The sequence below is a fragment of the Muntiacus reevesi genome, chromosome 4 (genome assembly GCF_963930625.1).
Source record: "Muntiacus reevesi chromosome 4, mMunRee1.1, whole genome shotgun sequence".
Taxonomy (NCBI): Eukaryota; Metazoa; Chordata; class Mammalia; order Artiodactyla; family Cervidae; genus Muntiacus; species Muntiacus reevesi.
Window position 1 is genome coordinate 169,996,620 of NC_089252.1, and position 22,851 is coordinate 170,019,470.

The 22,851-nt window shown below is 44.4% G+C and overlaps 1 protein-coding gene across 24 annotated transcripts in view; it reads left to right on the top strand.

The window, feature by feature from the left end:
- The window catches only part of R3HDM2 (R3H domain containing 2), a 155,533-nt gene that overhangs the window by 101,883 nt on the left and 30,799 nt on the right, over positions 1-22,851 (top strand). For all 24 annotated transcript variants that reach the window (XM_065934804.1, XM_065934801.1, XM_065934805.1 and 21 more), the window contains 8 exons: positions 9,705-9,904; positions 15,668-15,709; positions 17,607-17,693; positions 18,212-18,338; positions 19,342-19,420; positions 20,075-20,134; positions 20,671-20,811; positions 21,232-21,340. In XM_065934804.1, coding sequence (XP_065790876.1) covers positions 9,740-9,904; positions 15,668-15,709; positions 17,607-17,693; positions 18,212-18,338; positions 19,342-19,420; positions 20,075-20,134; positions 20,671-20,811; positions 21,232-21,340 — 810 coding nt within the window. In that variant the 5' untranslated portion in view covers positions 9,705-9,739. Of the gene's footprint in view, positions 1-9,704; positions 9,905-15,667; positions 15,710-17,606; positions 17,694-18,211; positions 18,339-19,341; positions 19,421-20,074; positions 20,135-20,670; positions 20,812-21,231; positions 21,341-22,851 lie in introns of those variants that run through there.

Genomic DNA, 22,851 nt, shown 5'->3' on the forward strand with positions numbered 1-22,851 from the left:
CTCGTTTTTAGCTATAATGAAAGTTAGAGTATGTGTAACATTTTTACAGTCAGCTATGTGCCCAACTGAAAATCAATAGTTGTATTAAGGAAGAGGTGATTGGATATTGGGGAGTGAACAGCAGGCTCTCCTTTGTAGTGGAGACTTAAGGAGTAATGATTCTTAAAGTTTTCCAGTTCCTTCATGTGAAGTTAGATTATTCTTACCTTATTTCTCTGTCCACACTCACATTCAGTTTTAGATTTTGAAAGATTATTTTAAAACTAAATCGTTGGCTTAGGTGTCCTCTCCACCTCATAAGTGGTAACGTTGACCTCCAAGTTCATCACAGTGGACAATACACAGTTAGCTGCAAGGTGTTTAAGTTTGCAAGAGAAGGTATCTTGAAATGCCATAAGCAATAGGTAAATTGTGATTTTTTGTTTGTTTGTTTGGTTTTCTTTCCTAGCATGTCTTGTCTGGGTTTAGTTGGGAGCAGTTTTGCCAGGATGTGGGAAAAGACAGTGTGAACTTTCAAAGTCTTCCATTTCTAAAACTGTGTGTTGTTTTCTACATAGTGGCATTGCTGTGATGACGCCAAAGGACAGGCGAGGAGTAGAGGTGCTCCCCTGTGGAGCACTGCTGCTTTTTGTTTGAAGGGCGAGGAAATATGATTTGTTCTGTTTTGCTCAAGGAAATAAAATGGGCAATTTTGGCCAAGAATGTAGAGAAGTGGATAAAAATATAGTGAAGCCCAACTGACACTTGAGTCCATTAATCAGAACACCTGCAGCTCTCATTTTGGGGCAAGTACAACCATAACAGGCACTGAGCAAAGAAAGAGGGTGCACGTTCAGAACATTCTAATCTTGTTTCTCTCTTTACTTTGCCTCAACAATTGCTGTGGGCATCAGCCAACTCCCGTGGCCTCCCTCACACACGGGCGAGCCCCGTGGCCTCCCTCACACAGGGCGAGCCCCGTGGCCTCCCTCACACACAGGTGAGCCCCATGGCCTCCCTCACACACAGGGCGAGCCCCGTGGCCTCCCTCACACACAGGTGAGCCCCATGGCCTCCCTCACACACAGGGCGAGCCCCGTGGCCTCCCTCACACACAGGCGAGCCCCATGGCCTCCCTCACACACAGGCGAGCCCCGTGGCCTCCCTCACGCACAGGGCGAGCCCCATGGCCTCCCTCACGCACAGGGCGAGCCCCATGGCCTCCCTCACACAGGGCGAGCCCCGTGGCCTCCCTCACACACAGACGAGCCCCGTGGCCTCGCTCACACAGGGCGAGCCCCGTGGCCTCCCTCACACACAGACGAGCCCCGTGGCCTCCCTCACACAGGGCGAGCCCCGTGGCCTCCCTCACGCACAGGGCGAGCCCCGTGGCCTCCCTCACACAGGGCGAGCCCCGTGGCCTCCCTCACACACGGGCGAGCCCCGTGGCCTCCCTCACACACGGGCGAGCCCCGTGGCCTCCCTCACACACGGGCGAGCCCCGTGGCCTCCCTCACACACGGGCGAGCCCCGTGGCCTCCCTCACACACGGGCGAGCCCCGTGGCCTCCCTCACACACGGGCGAGCCCCGTGGCCTCCCTCACACAGGGCGAGCCCCGTGGCCTCCCTCACACAGGGCGAGCCCCGTGGCCTCCCTCACACAGGGCGAGCCCCGTGGCCTCCCTCACACACGGGCGAGCCCCGTGGCCTCCCTCACACACGGGCGAGCCCCGTGGCCTCCCTCACACACGGGCGAGCCCCGTGGCCTCCCTCACACACGGGCGAGCCCCGTGGCCTCCCTCACACACGGGCGAGCCCCGTGGCCTCCCTCACACAGGGCGAGCCCCGTGGCCTCCCTCACACAGGGCGAGCCCCGTGGCCTCCCTCACACACGGGCGAGCCCCGTGGCCTCCCTCACACACGGGCGAGCCCCGTGGCCTCCCTCACACAGGGCGAGCCCCGTGGCCTCCCTCACACACAGGCGAGCCCCGTGGCCTCCGTCACGCACAGGGCGAGCCCCGTGGCCTCCCTCACACAGGGCGAGCCCCGTGGCCTCCCTCACACACAGGCGAGCCCCGTGGCCTCCCTCACGCACAGGGCGAGCCCCGTGGCCTCCCTCACACACGGGCGAGCCCCGTGGCCTCCCTCACACACGGGCGAGCCCCGTGGCCTCCCTCACACAGGGCGAGCCCCGTGGCCTCCCTCACACAGGGCGAGCCCCGTGGCCTCCCTCACACACAGGCGAGCCCCGTGGCCTCCCTCACACACGGGCGAGCCCCGTGGCCTCCCTCACACACGGGCGAGCCCCGTGGCCTCCCTCACACACGGGCGAGCCCCGTGGCCTCCCTCACACAGGGCGAGCCCCGTGGCCTCCCTCACACAGGGCGAGCCCCGTGGCCTCCCTCACACAGGGCGAGCCCCGTGGCCTCCCTCACACAGGGCGAGCCCCGTGGCCTCCCTCACACACGGGCGAGCCCCGTGGCCTCCCTCACACACGGGCGAGCCCCGTGGCCTCCCTCACACAGGGCGAGCCCCGTGGCCTCCCTCACACACGGGCGAGCCCCGTGGCCTCCCTCACACACCGGCGAGCCCCGTGGCCTCCCTCACACAGGGCGAGCCCCGTGGCCTCCCTCACACAGGGCGAGCCCCGTGGCCTCCCTCACACAGGAAGAGCCCCGTGGCCTCCCTCACACACCGGCGACTCCTTTTATAGAATAGAATGGCTTTCCCATGCCTCTTTGATTTGGAGAATTGGCACAGTTGTTGTTGTTGCTTTTATTGGCCTAGTATTCGTGAAACCTATGACATTTGACTTCTGAAATCTTTAAAAGACTTGGTGACTGTCACATAGCTATAGCTGTACATGTTCAGTAAGTACCTTGTACTCTGTTCCCCCATGTTTTGTGTTCGCTCGTCGTCAAGAAGGGGGTGTTGGGCCTGTATCGCTCATAACTCAGTACAGCCTTCTTTCTTGTGCTTGTCCCAGGGGCAGTTGGACCAATTTTCCTTTTCAGACATACAGGTACCGTACTTTTTTGCTTTTTGTCCTTTGGACACTGTAGTGGAAAGAACATGGGATTTGGGAATCAGGAAGACCTGGTTTGAATTCTAGCTTCTTTTATAGACCGTGTGGCCCTCAACAATGTATTTTATTTATTAAATGATGGTATTTTATACCTTGAGAAGATCAAGATATTTTCTATAAACTATAAAAAATTTAAAGTCCTGGGAGGTGACTCAGATTAAGGCAAAGAATGGGAGAGTTTGCAACCCCAAAATATGCCCCCATCCACATTCTCTGAAGGGAGGCCTTGGTTTCTTGGCACCCCTTCCGTCCCATGCTTCATGTCCCAGAACACTCCCGAATGTCCGCCTTGGGACACCTAGAGCTTTGGTTTTGGGATCAGACACAGCTAGGCTAGAATCTCGCCTTTGCCCCCTCATTGTATTAACTTGGGAAAGTTACTTAATTCCTCAGAGCTTTGGTTTCTTCATCTGAAAAATACCCTGTAACATTTTGTTAGGGTTAAAGTAATGTATAGAAACAGTAATCAGAGTCATGGAAAGAGTGCAGACTTTGGCATCAGCACCGGAAGTGTGATTCTGCCATTTAACAGTGTGGCCTTGGGCAGACTCCTTAGCTGCTCTTGGTGGATGTGATTTGACGCGCACAAAGTCACCAGGTTTGTAGTCGTGCTCGGTGAGCACTCGATGAGCTCGATAAGCACTTATCGATGAGCTCGATAAGCAGGGTTTCCTCCTGCCCTGACTCCAGTGTTAGAGCGTGGGAGCTGAGCCGTCAGGGGTGCCTGGACAGTTTGTTTTGTCCTTAACCTGTCATTTTAAACATATGAATATTTTGTCCCCACTGTCCTGACTCCTCAGGGCACTTTTTCCTCTTTGTGTATGTATGTGTGTTTAAATAACATAGAGTAAAATACACAAATATTAAGCACTCAGTTAATAACTAAGTTTTGACACCCATGTGACCACTACCCCAAACAAAGCAGGATATTTCCATCACTCTTAAAGAAAGGATCCCTTATGTCTCTTTTGAATCAAACCTTTGGGTTTACCCCCAAACCTTTCTGATTTAAACCACTGTCGGATAGTTTTGCCTGCTCTTGAAATTCATGTAAGTGGATTTACATAGTCTGTATTTTTAGGGAAAGAGATTTGCTTTCTTCTACCTACCATACAGTTTTGAAAGCCATGCATGTTTTTGTGTATGTCATTATATAGCCAGTGGGGTCAGTGGTGATTGAATCAGTTGTTTCTTCTCAAGTCTCAAAAAAGAAACAATTACCAAGACTGATACGCCTTCTAGGGGCCCAGGGATAGGGCCACCTTCCCTAATCATGTGTCCTCAGAGGAAAGCAGATACCAAAAGTTCATGTTTCAAATTGTTGAATAGTATTCTTTTATATGAATATACCACAATTTGTTTACCCATTCTCCTGAGCCCCTGGATTTTAAATATTTTTTCAATATGAGTATTAGTTGGGAGTAACTTACTGTTGATGTATAAATTAGAAAAGGATTAGAAAGTTTATAGGGATTTTGCCACAGAGTACGTCAGAATTTTTAGCCTCTAGTTATTTTCTTCTTTCTTGCATTCTCTCTACCTGGTCTTAGATTAAAAGGAAGAAAATTAAATTGCCCTTCTATCTCTGAATATCCTCTATATATTCTTTTTGGCACAATGCCTAGAAGGTTTTTATAGAGTTGATGGAAGGATATATAATCTCACTGTGCCCTGGAAGGTACTTACCTTGGCAGTTAAAAAATTTATGGGGAATATGCCATATTCTCCCTGAAAAAAATTGCCAAATCTTGGCTTCCAATCATCTTCTCCTGTATCATCCTATTTCCTCACTCCCTCTCCTTGCCCCTCGCTTCTGACAGTCCCTCTCTGCAGCTTCGAGCCACTGAGTGTCCTCAGGAGACACTCTGCCTTAAAATTGTGCTATTTGCCAGGGTGAAATATGCAATGTACACAAATAGGTTGTAGGGAAGCACACATCTAGGCTCTCTTGGGGGCTTACTGTCTTGCTTTGTTTTAGTCAAGTTATGTATGAAATAGTTCCGTTCTTCATTGAATAAGCCATCCACAGTGGAAATTGCTTCTTTGCCTTTTAACCCTTATCTGCTGACTTTATTTTTGCTCTTTAAAGACCTTTCTTTCTTTTCTTCCTTTCTTCCTGCTAATAAATTATCTTGTCCCTTGGCTGCAACTTTTGCTTTGTTTTGGCCCAGAAAAAATTGTTTCCAGGGATCCTTATGCCCCAACAGATAAAGAGAGCCTTCTGCATAGGATTACAGGGTTAGGAGTGACTGTAGTTAAAATTATAGAACAAAACAGAATCCCCGCGAAGTAATACAGGTCTGAGCTCCGTGTATCTTGTGATGGGTCTTAACTCTAGAATAGTGAGTAGCACTCCGACCTCGCATTGCTAGCTGATTCTCTCTGATGCACCCTGCTCCGTGTGCTGGTAGGTTGTTGCAGTCCAGGCCTCATCTACACAGAAGACACCCTTCCGCAGAAGAAAACCATTTCTCTAGCGGCTTTTTTTTTAATACAGTGGCCTTTCTTTACAGCCACCCACCCAGCCAAGCCCTCTGTGTCCAGCCGGCAACAGCTGAGCCACTGGTCCCTTCCCAGCCCAGCCACCAAAGAAAACAGCGTTACCACGACTAGTCTAGCTCTCTAGGGTCCACCTCGTAGGACTCAGGGATAGGATCACCTTCGCTGATGGGGTCCTCAGAGGAAGGCAAACACCAAGATGAAATCTGGGCTAGAGACGTGTGGGAGAAAGAGGAGATTGGGGTAGGCAGTCAGTGTAAGGTCTGCTATACCTTTTCCTCTGCTGCTTCCTCTTTGCTTAGAGTGAGAATTAGTCTGTTTCACACAGGTCTTTAAGAGGCCAATAGTCTCAGTGGAGATGACTATCAAAATTCTTAAAAGTGGGTGCATTCATCACTGTCTGTTTTATGGATGTCTTGATCTAGAGTTCAAGTTCTCCTGTTTCCCAGTGAGTGAAGGAAACCATGTGACTCCCTACAACTTACGTTGGAACATGTGACCACGTTCCCCAGGTGGCTGTCATGAAGGACTGGTTTTGTTTTTAGTTGAATTTTTCCATTAGTGCTTCCACTGAATAACAGTGCTTGGGCACCAGGAAGCTGTTAGTCCAGGTGTCCAGACGGTTGAGCCTTTTCTGTCTTAGATGTAAAGAGGAGCTGCAAAGTTATTATTCCGATTTGACAATATACCTGTTTGATAATTGAAGCCCATCCTGAGAAAAGAAACAACTGCTACTTTACGTTTTTCTATACCACTTTCTCCCATTTTTTCAGTTTTATTGAGATTTAATTGATAGGTAGTTCTGTATAATTTTAAAGTGTACTGGTTAATAACTTCACATACACATACTATGAAATGATTAGCACAATAAGTTTAGTTAACATCCATGTCCTCATAGATGGTTTCTTTCTAGGTTGATGAAAATGTTTTGTAACTAGACAGAGGGGATGGTTCCACAACATTGTGAATATACTAAATCCACTGAATTCACTTCAAAGTGCTTAATTTATGTTGAGTGAATTTTTAAAATTCAATTAAATACAATTCCAGGCCAAAAAATTTTTTTTCTTTTGATGGGAACTTTTAAGAGCTACTCTTTTAGCAACTTTCAAAATATACCATACAGTTAACCATCGTCATCTCTATAGTCATCTTAAGTACATCTTATAGTCATCATAAGTACATCTCCAGTACTTACGTATTTTTAAACTAGAAGTGTGTGCCTTTTGACCACCTTCATCCAATTTTCCCCACTCCCCACCTCTAACGTTTTCTTTCTGATAGAGTAATCTGTTTAAGGTTATTTAAGCCTGAAAAAGAAAAATATTAAAGATCTGTCATGTGGTAAAAGTAGTAAACTTAATTTTGTTTGACTCTCAAGGCAGGTTTAGGGTCAGGATTGAAACTGCTTATAGCTTTCTATAGGGACAAACTATACAACAGTAAAAGTGAAAGTGAAAACCACTCAGTCGTGTCCCACTCTTTGTGACCCCATGGACTATACAGTCCATGGAATTCTCCAGGCCAGAACACTGGAGTGGATAGCCTTTCCCTTCTCCAAGGAGTCTTCCCAACCCATGGATGGAACCCAGGTCTCCCACATTGTAGGCGGATTCTTTACCAGCTGAGTCACAAGTTAAGACTATAAAATGGTGAGTTGATCCTGTTCTGGGAGTTTTCTAGAAGAAAGAAAGTTCCTCTCAGGAACTCACACAAAGGGACTCTTCTTTGGGGAGGATGGGGAGGATGGCATGAGGTTGTATCTAAGAACTCTTCCAATTCGCATCTTTATGGATGTTTCCTAGCTAAGAGGTACAGAGAAGGGATGTAGTAAGTTTTACTATCCTTCAGACTGAAGAGAATTGAGGCTTGATTTATCCATGGAGAGAAAAGATAAGTGTATGTGTGTATGCAGTTCCCATGAGCAGCCAATGACCATAAGCTCTGTAGGTTGTAACTTTTTAAAAAAATTATGTGGCTGCATTAGGTCTTTGTCGTGGCATGCGGCAGCTTATGTTGCAGTGCTCAGGCTTCTCTGGAGTTGTGGCGCGTGGGCTTCAGAGTACGTGGGCTCAGTAGTTTTGGCACATGGGCTCAGTTGCCCCATGGCATGTGGGATTTTTGCTTTCTGACCAGGGATCAAACTCACATCCCCTGCATTGGAAGGTGGATTCTTAACCACTGCATCACCAGGGAAGTCTTTTTGTAGAAATCTTCAGACAGTGAATCAATTAAAAAATAAAATATCAGCCATTTTCCTTGTGTAGTCAGTATCTTCCAGTGTTTTTCATCTTTAAATTCAGCTGTATGACTGATTGTATGAGTGACTCTGGCCTTTTAAACTAAGTCTCCAGGCAGCTGCTCAGGAGCTGCCAAAAGGTGAACAGAGCAATAATCTTGCGGACTAATTTATGCCAGGTTGAGGTTACACATGCTTCTTAAGAACCTTCTGGGTCTTATCCTTGAAACTGATTTGAAGGAGGAAACAATGTCTGGCATGGCCGTTTTCTTGAAGCACTTCTGTTTGTTTAGCTTAGTGTCTAGGATCACATGCCCAGAGATGTGGCGTCTGAGAGGGCCTCCAGGCTTGTCTTTGTAAAGAGGGAGAGAGTTACTTGGGACTCAAGCGCAGTCAGCAGTCCACGGGAGGAGCGACTGCTGTCATAAGCCTTGTGGGAGCCAAGCATGCTTGACGTCAGCAGGTGCTGAGGACATGGTCTCTGTATAGAGCGTCAGCTTCTGCTTCTGAGTGTGTGCTGAGATTACTGTGTTGACCTTATCACAGGATTTCCCAGGTAGCTGTAGCAAGTGACAAGAGCTAGCAAGCCCTGCAGTATAAATCTCTGTGTCTTTGGGACACAGTAAAGTGACTGAACTCAAATAGTGAAGAGCAAAGCAAAGATTCTCCCTTCCTCCAGGGAGAGACCCAGTCTTTCTGAAGAGCAGATGACTACAAACTCTTCTTACCTTTTCAGTTTGCTTAAGATAAAAGAAAGGATTTAAGATTCTGTGAACATTGTCTGATTTTGCTGCTCTTTGATGGAGGAGACACTTGAAGTTGTTAACAGTGTTGTGGTTTATGGTAGCTGTAGGGTTCTCCCTTGGGAAAGAAGAGTGATCTTCTCTGGTACTGAATAGAGCTTTATATTTTCCTCCTTTCCGAAGAGTCTGTTGAGTTAACCCTGTGAAGTGCTCAAGCTGAAAATGTGAGCAAATTTCTGGAGGGAACAGGGGAGGGCAGATGAGATGCCGCGGGGACTTTATACTGCCTTGCTTTAGTGACTCTCACAACAATTATGCTGAGTAAAGGAATCCATATAATGTATGATGTAAAAGTCCAGAAAATGGAGACAGAACTGTAGTGACAGTGGTTGGCTGGGAATATGGAGAGGGGAGGACGGGCTTATAAAGGAGCAGGAGGAAGCTTTTGTAGTATGCCCACTATTTTGCTGTGATGATGTTTCACAAATGTATGCAAGTTTCATGATTCATCAAATTGTACATTTTTTTGGCTGTACCACGTGGCTAACAGGATCTTAATTCCCTGCCAGGGATTGAACCTGGGTCTTCAGCAGTGAAAATGTGGAGTCCTAGTCATTGGACTGCCAGAGAATTCCTATGGTGATGGTTCAGTCGCTAAATCATGTCTGACTCCTATGACCCCGTGGGCTATACCCTGCCAGGCTCCTCTGTCCATGGGATTCTCCAGGCAAGAATGCTGGGGTGGGTTGCCATTTCCTTCTCCTAGTACATTTTAAATATATGAAATTTATGTCAGTTTTACCTCAAAAGACCTGCATTTGATCCCTGGGTCTGGAAGATCCCCTGGAGAAGGGAATGGCTACCCACTCCTTTATTCCTGCCTGAAGAATCCCATGGACAGAGGAGCTTGGCAGGTGCTATAGTCAGGCCATGCGGTCGCAAAGAGTTGGACATGACTGAGCTACTAACACACCATACCCCAAAGTTTAAAAAAAAAAAAAAAAGAAGTGAAATTAGATAATCTAGGGGCAGCATTTGTCAAAGGACCTGCACTGGGTTATAGGAAGGCTGTTGTAGGCTTCTGTGTGGAATGCTGGTCTGTTACGTGTATTAAGTACAGATGCACAACTCATGTGTAATGCATTTCATGTTTTTTTAGGAGTCCATAGAGGCTACTGTATTCTATTGAAGAAGATGTCTAACAGCAACACTACTCAAGAGACCCTGGAAATAATGAAAGAATCGGAAAAAAAGCTGGTGGAAGAATCTGTAAACAAAAACAAGTTTATATCTAAGACTCCAAGCAAGGAAGAAATTGAGAAAGAGAGTGAAGATACCAGTTTGCGTCAGGAGACACAGGTAAGGATTAGAAGTGCATCCTATGTGCACTCTTTTCAGCAAAACAGAAATGTCCTTATGGGTAGTATTGGGGATCTGTAGGAAGCCAGTCACTTATACAGACATTTGAATCTCCCTAAAAGCCGAACTTCAGCTCTCAAGAAATATCTCTTCCACTTTTTGTCATAGAGTCCACAGTGAAGTTCAAGGAAAACAGAATGAAACCCCTAATCTGTTAGGACCTGAGTAACATTGGTTCTTGCTACATTTTGATATTTTTTAATGATCAAAATATAAACTATATAGTGATATTTGATGTCATAAAATGGTTTATAATAAAACTCTTGAGAACTCCCTAGCTTTATACAGTGTTAAATTCGTATTCTGGTTGTGTTAGAGCAGTCAGTATTTTCTGGGTCAGAAATAGTCTCTGAACTTGCCGCTTGGTAAGCGTGCGTGAGAAGAATTTCATTCTTTGATTGCCATGTTGTTTTCCGCCCAGATCCGCCCTGCAGTGCAGACACGAGGGCAGGAGATGGCCAGCCGGGCTGCTTCCACGGCTCCTTTTTGGTGCCCCACTAGCCCGGACTCTGAGCCTTCTCCAGCTTACCTGTTCCAGTTCTCTTCCTCGTGGTTACAGCTGGTTTCCTCTGTTACCCAAGCCGAAATGGCATAAATCCTTTCCTTCTTGCCCAGGGGTGAGACTGGTCTTTATTATATGCCTAGGAGGGAGACTGTTAACTGTAGTTAGTTAGTTTAAACAACAGTAGCAATAACATTTTGAAGGTCTGGAAACTTGAAGCATGATTTTTCTTGACAACCAGTTCACCTAAGCCTTGTCTTTAAGATTAAGACAGCGACAACACGAAGAGATAAGTTAAATTAAAGTCAGACGCCTCTCTGAAATGTTTTGCTCTCTAGACGCTGCCTGCCCTGCTGCTGTTTTCCCCTTACAGTCCCCAGGTCTCTGTCCTGGCTGCTTTTCTTCCCATTATCTGTGCGTGTGAGTTGTCATTCCCCACCCATCCTTCCAGAGTTTGTGGAGACAGTCTGCAGCTGTTGCAGCTCTACTTTTAGTTTCCACTGATACCAATAATGAATTTTAAATCCTCAGGACAGATGAGTGTTGAATATTTAATTATGTGCTGTCATGTCACATGGACGATAATAAAGTGAACTTTGGGTCCAAGTTGCTCTGTCCTCAGGAGACGATTCTAAGTGGTGCTCTGAACTCCTGTTGTGTGTTCTTCTTGAAGACAGGCAGGAAAGAAAGGATGACTAGGTTTTATGTGCCTTGTGGATACTCACTTGGTTTAAGAATGTCTCCACCTGTGTGTCTGTCCGGATAGGTTGCGTGGGAGGCTGGGAAGGGAACCTGCCTGCCCTCAGACTCCGTGTGTGGCTGCTCGCGCAGGTTCAGCTGCTGCTGCCGTTTCCTGGAGCTCCTGCTCCTTCGGCAAAGGCTTCATTCTTGGCCACCCTTCAGAAGCCTTCTCCCCTCTACCGGTGTTCCTCTTCAGTAACACTAAAAATTTTGCTCTTTCTCTTACCTTCCCCTCAAGTCTTAAGTCTCCCCAAGAATCTTACTGATGCTGAGAGTACCTATTATGAATTAGAGCTGGATAGTTCCAAACATTGTTCTGGAATATTATGAATTGGAGCTGGAAAGTTTGAGGAAAGGGTACTTTCATTACTTGTGCTGTATGAGACATTTTCTTGGAATCAGCGATTAGAATTCAGAACATCTTTGGCAGGAAAACAGTGCTATGTAAGACAGGTTCTGAAATTCAGTTTAGAATGGGCAAGCCCTGACGTAACAAATACTGAACTCTTAGGTGGGTCCTTTAAAGAACTGAGCTAGGCTTTCTGCCTTTATACTTGTAATGCCCTCTGACTCATCTACCATACTGCTCTAGAAAGATGGCTATGAAATAACGATCTGATTGTGCTAATTCTCTTCAGACTTTCCGTGTCTCTTCATGCCCTAGGCTAAGTCCCGAATTTCTCAGCGTGGCATGTTGTGACCTAGCTCTTAGCCTGCTATCCATCCACCTCGGCATTCTCTGCTTCAGCCTAACGGATTCCCTGGTCCCTGTTATAAATTGGAGCTGAAAAGTTTGGAGAAAGCATGCTTTTACACATGCTTTCTCTAACTAGAATGCCCTCCTTGGTGTTCTTTCCCTGGCCTTTGCCGGGTCGGTTCAGTCTCATCATTGGGTCTCTAAGGCCCAACACAGTTCCTTACAGGCACTCATTGTTTATGAACGTGTGAATTTGTGAATTCCTAGGTCTTAGTTAGATATGTGCACTCCTGTAGCACTTCATAAGTACCTCTATAATGCACTTAATCTCCTATATTGTAATTGTCCATTTTTCTGTCTTCAGCAGAATCATGAGTTCCTTTTTGACAAGGTTTCCGTCTTTTATCTCTGTATCCTCCAGTAGGTAGCATGGTGTCTGATACATACTAGGCCTTGGTATGTGTTTGACTATTAAATGAAAATTATGCATTCTGAGAAATTGGCAGATTTATACATTTTTGTAGAGTTATAAATTGGTATTTATAAAGTTAGAGATATCAAGGGAACATTTCATGCAAAGATGGGCTCAATAAAGGATAGAAATGGTATGGACCTTACAGAAACAGAAGATCTTAAATTAAGAAGAGGTAGAAAAATACACAGAACTATACAAAAAAGATCTTCATGACCCAGATAACCACAATGGTGTGATCACTCACCTAGACCCAGACATCCTGGAATGTGAAGTCAAGGGGGCCTTGGGAAGCATCACTACAAAGCTAGTGGAGGTGATGGAATTCCAGTTGAGCTATTTCAAATCCTAAAAGATGATGCTGTTAAAGTGCTGCACTCAGTATGCCAGCAAATCTGGAAAACTCAGCAGTGGCCACAGGACTGGAAAAGTCAGTTTTCATTCCAGTCACGAAGAAGGGCAATGCCAAAGAATGCTCAAACTGCCACACAATTGCACTCATCTCACATGCCAGCAAAGTAATGCTCAAAATTGTCCAAGCCAGGCTTCAACAGTACGTGAACCATGAACTTCCAGATGTTCAAACTGGATTTAGAAAAGGCAGAGGAACCAGAGATCAAATTGCCAACATCCAATGGATCATCAAAAAAGCAAGAGAGTTCCAGAAAAACATCTACTACTGCTTTACTAATTATGCTAAAGCCTTTGACTGTGTGGATCACAATAAACTGGAAAATTCTTGAAGAGGTGGGAATACCAGACCACCTGACCTGCATCCTGAGAAATCTGTATGCAGGTCAAGAAGCAACAGTTAGAACCAGAAATGGAACAACAGACTGGTTCCAAATAGGAAAAGGAGTATGTCAAGGCTGTATATTGTCACCCTGCTTATTTAACTTATATGCAGAGTACATCATGCGAAATGACAGGCTGGATGAAGCACAAGCTGGAATCAAGACTACCAGGAGAAATATCAATAACCTCAGATATGCAGATGGCACCACCCTTATGGCAGAAAGTGAAGAGGAACTAAAGAGACTCTTGATGAAGGTGAAAGAAGAGAGTGAAAAAGCTGGCTTAAAAATAAGCATTCAGAAAACTAAGATCATGGCATCTGGTCCCATCACTCCATGGCAAATAGATGGAGAAACAGTGGAAACAGTGACAGACTTTATCTTATTGGGCTCCAAAATCACTGCAGATAATGACTGCAGCCATGAAATGAAAAGACGCTTGCTCCTTGGAAGAAAAGCTATGACCAACCTAGATAGCATATTAAAAAGCAGAGACATTACTTTGCCAACAAAGGTCGGTCTAGTCAAAGCTATGGTTTTTCCAGTAGTCATACATGGATGTGAGAGTTGGACTATAAAGAAAGCTGAGCCCCGAAGAATTGATGCATTTGAACTGTGGTGTTGGAGAAGACTCTTGAGCAGAGGTCAAACCAGTCAATCCTAAAGGAAATCAGTCCTGAATATTCATTCATTGAAAGGACTGTTGCTGAAGCTGAAACTCTAATACTTTGGCCACCTGATGCAAAGAACTGACTCATTTGAAAAGACCCTGATGCTGGGAAAGATTGAGGGCAGGAGGAGAAGGGGACGACAGAGGATGAGATGGTTGGACGGCATCACCAACGTGATGGACATGAGTTTGAGCAAGCTCCAGGAGTTGGTGATGGACAGGGAATCCTGGCAGCTGCAGTCCATGAGGTCACAAAGAATTGGTCACAAACTGAGCGACTGAACTGACTGAAATGGGTATAACTTCTTTGAAGGGCAATTTAGCAATACTGTATAAAAATTTTAAATAGATTGTACAGTATTTGTAGGTATACTCAATGACATAGTCACTGAAGCGTTGTTTATACTAACAAACATGAGAAACATCCTAAATGGTACAGTTTGTGTGTGGCCACACAAAGGAATACCATGGAGCCACTCAGGAAAACAGCATCTCTTCTGTGGAGGTATATCCTTGAAGAAAAGTTTAAAAGTAAGCTTTAGGACAGTGTGTACAATATCCTTTTTTTTTAAGTGTGTGTACACATGTACCATAAACTTACAGATACATAAAAGGTCTCTGGAAAGATCACAGGAACTTCAGTGCTCGTGGGCCCTGTAGGGGGACCCAGGTCGCCGGGGACACGTGTGAAGGGGGCGCATTGTTCTGGCTTGTGCCTTGTGCATGCTCCTACTTACTGGGAAAATAGTGGCAAATGCTGCTTCGTATCCCTGGACTGTTCTCTTACTGTAGCCGGTCTTGCCGCTGACCAGGTTCCCTGTCATTTCTTACTCTTTCCATCCCCCTTTCCAGCGCTCCGTTTTGCACTGTAGCAGTGTCTTGGTAACTGGTGAAGAGGACAGAGCCAAGAGAAATCCTCACCCACCCAGAACCGTGCTGGCTCCGCCTCCATCTTGCTTCCCCTGCTCCAGCCACCAGCCTCAGTTCTCTCCACACCCCGGTGACAGTTCCATTCCAGACATCTTAGAAGCCCTGAGCATCATGCATAATCCTACCCAGCCTCTTCTCCAGAGCCCCCATTTTGACTTCTCAGCTATTCAGAAACCTCATAAATTAGTCATTTTTCCCTTCATCCCACCTCAGGCCCTCATTCATCTTCCTCAGCTTCTATCCTGCTCTTTACTCACTCTCTTTACCTCCCATTGCTCTGGAGGTCTTGTCCATATCTTCCATGCTCCCTTTTTTTATCCTGTCCCATCTTGTATTCCTGACCCAAACAGGCTGGAAGAGCCAACCATCAGGAGCTTAGCGCTGGGAGAACTCTCGTATCCCAGGAAGCAGGCCGTTGCCGAGAAGAGCCTTCATTCCATTTCTGCAGCTGCAGAATAGGTCTTTGGAGCATCTGAAGTTAGAGCTCTCAATGACTGCTGCTCAGGCGCCATCGTTCACATCCATCATGGGCTACATAGGGTTCTGCTGGCAAAGTTTGGGGAAGAAACGCTCGTCATGCTCTGATAGTGATGCTAGTCAGCAGAGGATTCCCTGGTTTATTCAAGAGTAATTTTTATCAGTCTGTGACTAGGCCAGCCAGCCAGTCTTTCTGTTTCTGCCTTCGTGGTGAGTGATTTGTCTGTGGGGCCTGAGGTCCCCTCCCCGTCACAGTCGCTAGAGGTGTGGCTTGGGGGACAGCCACGGCAACAGGTCTCATCACAGTTCGGCTGTTACAGTGGTTTTAAAATTAGTGCTTTTTCTCTGTAAACTTGTATTGCTTTTAACTTAAGTGTTTATTTCCCCTACCTTTAATGTTTTCTAATCCCCTTCTAACAGAGGCGGACATCCAACCACGGTCATGCCAGGAAAAGAGCCAAGGTGAGAGCCCTTCCTCTGTGACTTGTGCTGTTACTAGTGGTGCATCGTGCAGGTGGACACACCACGGATGCCTAGTTCATTTAGGTCATATACATGTGGAGATTTTTGCCTGTACTTTGTGCCCTAATTGTGAACATGCATACACACACACATAATCACAAATATGCATTGCTCATATACGTATATCCTGTTGGAATGTCTGGCTTTATTTTTCTATGTTATCTTTAGTCTATTTCAGTTACCTGAAAGGATACCCAGCCAAAGCCTCCCACAAACAAAGCCTGAGCAGATTGATACTGGTTCTGTTGTAATGTCTGTTTCTCTGCTCATCTCTGGCTCTCTTATTTTGCCCCCAACAGTTTTGGGGATTTTTGCCATGAGAATTTTCTGTAAGATAAATCCTCCCTCATTAGTAAAATGGTTCAACATTTTTGGACATCCTAAAAATAGAGGCTTTGTTCTGTTTTAATTTGGTTCACCTTTTAGATTGGTTCACGGAGGAGCATTTTGTTTTTAACCATTATATGATAAGATTAGCACATAGATTATTTTAAGCAGTGTTATCAGGGAGGACTATAGGTGTTAGTGTGTGATAGCTTTTTAATTTTAATTAGGGAACAGTAAAATATTAAACTTGTCCTGCATTGGGAAGAATTGTCAACAGAAGTAGTAATTAAGGGTGTCCACCCTTTTCCCCTAGAAAAATAATGGTAGAATTTGGGACGGTCCCAGCCAGTATGTAGCTTGGGTTTGAAGAAGACTATGATAAATTGGTTCTGTGGACTGCCTTCCATGGCCTAATCTACAAGTAGTGGACTTGACAGTAAAAAGGGTGTTCAAGATTTCCCTGGCGATCCAGTGGTTAGTTCTCTACACTTCCAATGCAGGAGGTGAAGCTTCGATACTTGGTCAGGGAACTAGGATCCTGTATGCCACGTGGCACACTTCATAAAGTGGGGGAAAAAAGCAAACCAGAGGGTATTTTCTGCTGTTTCACTTCCCCCAAACTTTTTGAAATAAGACAGATAAGTTTAAAAAGTTACTGTTGTTATTGTCTCCATTTTACAGAGGAGAAAACTTGGGTTTAATAGAGTTTGAGTGAGATTGACAAAGGACATTTATTAGTAAGTGGCAAAACTAGGCTTAAAGTCAGTTCTTCAGGATTGGAAATTCTTTTCACTGTACTGTACAACCTGAAACACACACACATTTCTATTTACTGTAAACTTTTATTTTATTATAAGAACTCTCAATAAATGTTTATAGGTAGATTTTTAATGAGTCATTATAATTTTTTACTTTGGAGATCCCTGAAGGAGCAGTGATTTATCGAGTGAATTTCAGGTCTTTTGAGGATTCTCCAGGTAGCATAAATAAACCAAGTGGATTAGTTCTTTATTACACTGAACCCCAAGTGTTAGAAAAGAGGATCCAGAGAGGTCCGGTAGTTTGCTGAGGGCCATGTAGCTCATGGTTTGAACCAGAAGTTGAAGCTGGGACTTCCAGCTCTTAAATCTGGCCTTTCTCCTAAGCTTTGCTGCTGTGCAGTCTCAGCCAACGTCCAAGTCTAATGTTGGAGCGCTGCGCTAGAGAGAGGGGAGCTGAGCAAGGTGGCTTGCCTGTCATCTAGCCACAAGTAGTTGTGTTGTTGTTATATATCTACTGCTGTAAGCAAGAGAATTATCTTTCAAGTGGATCAGGAATGGATGAGAAGGACCTGTTTGAAGAAGGAAAAAAAACCCTCTTTCATGGAAGCAGCAACTAAGAGAACCAAAGAGGATGCCCTTTATTCAGCGGAAAGAATTCCAAACGTTCCCCAAGGGAGTGTGTGTGTGTGTGTGTGTGTGTGGTGTGTGTATGTGTATATATATATATATATATTTTTTTTTTTTTTCAGTCTAATTCCAAGCTGAAATTGGTGCGCAGCCTTGCAGTGTGTGAGGAGTCCTCCGCTCCGTTTGCTGACGGTCCACTGGAAACCCAGGTGGGTCCTTTCTAAGAGTAGGTGTCGCTTTTGAGTTTGGCGGTTGTTTGCTGAACTGCAGTGTCACAACCATGGCATCAACATTAGGCTTGGAAATCGGGGTAGAAAAAGCCTCAAAACAAGCTGTCGCAGTAAAGTGCCATGAGTGAGAGCATGAAGTGTAGGTCTTCACACCTGCACCACCCAGGATGATGCAGGCGAGGAGATTCCAGGGCTGGATCATGTTTTCCCAACCACACCTTTCCCTCTGATGGTTAGAACCATTTCCATTCTAATTCTTATGCCAGAAACAACCAGCATAACTTGAGCTCTCCAAAGAGTAGGCTGTGATTATTGGCAGAAAGGACTTGGCCTCTACCTTATTGGTAGAACAAAAGCTAAAACAATTTAATTAAAATATTCTTGTTTGTAATACAATGCTGTCACCCTGAGATTTGCTTCCTTTTAGATTTTAAAGGAGCTACAGGAGAGTTAATTGTTTTCCCTTTTGATTATATTTCTCTTTCCCCTTGTCCAAGGATATAATTCAGTTGCACATCAGCTGCCCCTCTGACAAGGAGGAAGAAAAGTCTACAAAGGATGTCTCTGAAAAGGAAGACAAGGACAAAAACAAAGAGAAGGTCCCAAGGAGGATGCTATCTAGAGGTGAAGACTTTTCCCCTTTCTCATCTGTCCTAGGGCCTGGCTCTGCAGTGCCCTTCCTCCCCTCTTCCCACTGGCCGTGCTGACCCAGCAGTGTACAGTGTCCTGCTGACTTCGTCATTGTTTGGGGAGGTGCCTAAGTAGGTTACTTTCTTTGCTGCTTTACCCAGCTCTGCCTTAAGGGCTGACAGACAGCTACTCTGTTAACACTGGGCTACCGATAGTGGGAGGACATTGTAGTCAGTTCTGGTTTTATTCTTGCTTTCGGAATAAATAGTGATGGATTATCGCTGGTAGCAGATTCAGTACCATTTATAGTTTGGTTTGGAGATGCTCAGAGTGATTTTTTTAATAATTAAACTTGCATGTAATTATTAAGCTCTCTGGTTTTAAATTCTTGGGCTGGTAGCAAAAAGACATGGTCCATAGAAATGGAGGGAATTCCCTGGCAGTCTAGTCATTAAGACTCAACTCTTTCACTGCCGTGGGTCCAGATTTGATCCCTGGTCAAGGAACTAAGATCCCACAAGCCATGTGGTATAGCCAAAAACAAATTTTTTTAACGATAATTAGGAGGGAAAAGGCAATTGTAGTATTAAAATTTTATAAGCAAATATAAACATATAAATAATCACCATTTGAATATATTTACTGAGGTTGTGGAAAATGCAGCCCTGTCTGACCTTACCTAGAATTTATTTTCTTTAACTAGAGTAAAGCCTTTGTTTTGGTTTAGCCATTTGGTAAATACTTACTGATGGCAAGGTGACTATTCAGTGTAATATGAATATAACACTGTGACCCAGATTCCACCTTCTGTCATTATCATGGGAAATTTTGAGAGGCTGGTAATTCAAGGTTACTCTCATTTTAAGCTAAAACTCCTGAAGTTTGATTCTACTTTTCCTCTTATGTCTTCTGATCAGATTGTAGGCTTCTGCTTGGGGTTAAATATCATACAAAGCAGTTTCATTTATTTCAAATTTATTTCATTGTGGTGTTCTAGACTCCAGCCAAGAATATACGGACTCCACTGGAATAGACCTACATGAATTTCTTGTAAATACACTGAAAAAGAACCCAAGGTAATAACATGATTTGATGGAAGGGGGAAAGGGGCCGGGATCAGCAGAATACCCAAGAAGCCAAGTAGCTCCCTAGAATGTTTCTGTTATTAGAGTCTGGGATGCCCGTTTCCCCTACACCCCCCACCACCATTTCTCTCCAAAGTAGTTTTAATTTCTGTGGAGGGATTCAGAATACTCTTATATTGAGATTTATGCTTTCAGAAGAGTTGAGAAAAATTCTGTGGAAGAAGAATTCAGACAAAGAAATATAAAGGCCTAAGAATACAATTAAAAAGTACAGAAGGAAAAAGAATTGATTGTAACAAAGCTAAATCATACTTGTTTAAAAATTCTATAAATAACCGGATGGAGTGTAGAATTACGATTAGTATAAGTATAAAGTATGTGTTTGTATGACTATGACTGCCAACAGAATTAGGTTTCTGATAAGGGAAACAGAGGACATGATTAGGAGGTTTGATTTTTTTTTTTTTAAAGTAACATAAGACAGGGTAGTGAGGTTGGCAGCCTGTGCATTTTTGATCCGCTCCTGGAGTTTGGGTTTGTCCCTCCCTGAGCATCTATAGTGAGCAGGTTGTGTTTTCAGTCCTGTTTCAATGTCTGTGGGAGGGCTGCCTTTTGTTTTGCTTTGTTTTAATCTTTTTTAAACAGGGACAGAATGATGCTGCTAAAATTAGAACAGGAGATTCTGGACTTTATTAATGACAACAAGTAAGTTACTTGAATGAAATACACCTTAGAGGTGGGAGGGGGTACTGGAAAGAAATTTAGGTAAAATTTAAAGATATCCCTCTTTTATTGTTCCCTTAAAGTCTGAATTTTGAAGTAATAACTCCCTAGCAACCAGGAGGAGTTGGGAAGAAGTAATCACAATGGATCAAAATGTAAATGTGTGGAAACTAAATCAAGTTTTTAAATTATCACTTAGACTTGAGTTGAAAAATATTTATATCTTTTCAGCAGCTAGAAAAGTTTCTCCCTTTTTTCTTTGTAGAATATCATCCAGATGGGTGAGACCTAGGGCTTTTTGTCTAAGGAGCAGTCTTAATGAAGATAGTGGGTCAGAGGGATCTACATAATACTATAGATAAAGCTGAGAGAACTTGTTTGGTTACCACTGAGTAAATATCTATCTTCCTTATAATAATGTCTCCTAGGAATTTCTCCACTTTCAACACTTGTAAGAAAAAATTACAGTTGGCTGTTATTTGTTCTTATTTCACTTTCCCCCCCGGGTTTCCTTGCAGCAACCAGTTCAAGAAGTTCCCTCAGATGACCTCATATCACCGGATGCTATTACACCGGGTAGCTGCCTATTTTGGGATGGACCACAATGTAGATCAAACTGGAAAAGCTGTCATCATCAACAAAACCAGTAACACAAGAATGTAAGGGAGGAAACCACAGATTGGGAAAACTTTCCTAGGATAGCTCTGGGGTGGGAGAGGAAGATGCAGGATTTCTCTTTCTGGAGAGGGAACAGTGAAGGGAGTGGGTAGGTTATATTATCAATTTCTACTCTATTTGAAGAGATAGATTCTAGAGGCATTGGCATTTTGTGAAGACTGGCCCCTGGCTCTCTTCACCTTTAGTGATAGAATAGGAATAACTGTGGAAGAAGGTAAGTTGTATAGATGTATAAAGAACAGTCCTTGAGGATTTCTTTAAAAGTTTCACATGACTTTTGGAATGCCTGACTTCAGAAATCTCCTGGGTGGGAGTTGTGGAATTTAGGAGAACTGTATAGGTCTGCTTCCTAACAGAAGAGTCTTTCTTCCCTTCCTTCCACATTTCTCTCCCAATCCCAGCCCTGAACAGAGATTCTCAGAACATATAAAGGATGAGAAGAATACAGAATTTCAACAGAGATTCATTCTTAAGAGAGATGATGCCAGTATGGACCGAGATGATAACCAGGTGAAGACTGGAAAGGGTTGGGTCTATACAGAGAGATTGCAGTAAGAGAAACTGGGAAGGGAGAAGAGTTTTGGTGGGATGGAGAAAACTCAAAATATCTTAGTATGGAAGGAAACTCTTGAGCTACACTGAGTTGGCTTTAGCTTAATGTTGAGGATTAAGTACACTTGTTGAGCTAAATGCCACCCTCTTAGCCCCAGAGTGACATGGTGCTGAGGTTTGCTGGGTTTTCTCATTTGGCCTGGAACTCCCTGGTTCTGCCACTGACTTCTAACTCCACTTCATTTTGGGACAAAGCAAGGTCCCTCCCTGCTTCAGCCTTGATTCAACTGATGGCTCCATTCTTTTTTTCTTTAATAGTTAGGAATTTCTTTGGGAACCACCTAAAGCTACTTTTATCCCACTTGCACTCTTCCTGTCTCAGAGCTAGCCTTGGACTGGGAAAATTGTTATCTGATTTACCCACTTGTAAAGATGTTTCTGATCCCTTTCTGCAAACCCTTTATTCTTTTCCCAACTCCTTCCAGCAAGGTGAGTGAGTCAGTTTGGCTTTTGATGCTTGAAACCTCAGGCAGTATCCCCATTTTGATCCACTCCTGTGGGAATGAGAAGTGAGAAGTCTGCCCCATCCCTTCATTTATGGGCCTGGCTTTTGCCCTGACTTCTAGCACATCCTTCAGAGAGCGATTATTTGGAGTTAGCTTCCTAGCCTCATATGGGGTTAAGATCCGGCCTGCTTCTACTTGGCCTCCAAAGGAGGTTAGGTAGAGAACCAGGATTACAGTTTAAATAATATGGTGGGGTAAAGCCAATAACTAGTCTTGCTAATTCATGATAACTCTAATAATATCTTACCTTTAGAGTCAAAATTAGTTTCCTCTCAATATTGTCTGGTCCTGAGACCAGGACTTTTCCTGCTTGCTACTTGAGTATTTGAGGGAGTCCTTTTGAGAAAAGTGCCATTATCTATTGTGGACAAACATGCTGGGTCTGATTGAAAATAATGAAACATACAAAAGACAAATAAAATTTAAAAACAAGAACGAGCCTTTCCATCCTGATGCCCTTCTCTCCATTTTCCCAAAACCCCTTTTCTGTGGATCAGGAATTATTCAGGCCTAGAGGCACATTGGGGTGGGATGGAATCTCTCCCTACCGTGAACTTTTCTTCTCTCGGCTTCAGGCTTGATCCATAATAGGGTAGGCTCTATGCACTTTCTGTCTGCGATATTAATGATAAACACAGTAATTGCTATTTCATTGAGTGTTTTCCCTCTGCTAGCCTCTGTTCTAAATACATTATATTCATTATCTCATTTAATCCTCTCCACAAACCCAGTCTAGATGGGGATTATTAGCCCCGTTTTAAACTGAGCTAGGAAATGTTAAGTTAGCTGCCAGTGACATTACTTGGAGGTAGCAGAGCTGAGATTCTGCCTGACCTCAAAGCCCATCATGCTCTATCTGTTCTGCCACTGGTTAACCAGTGCTAGGGGCCAAGGACAATGCAG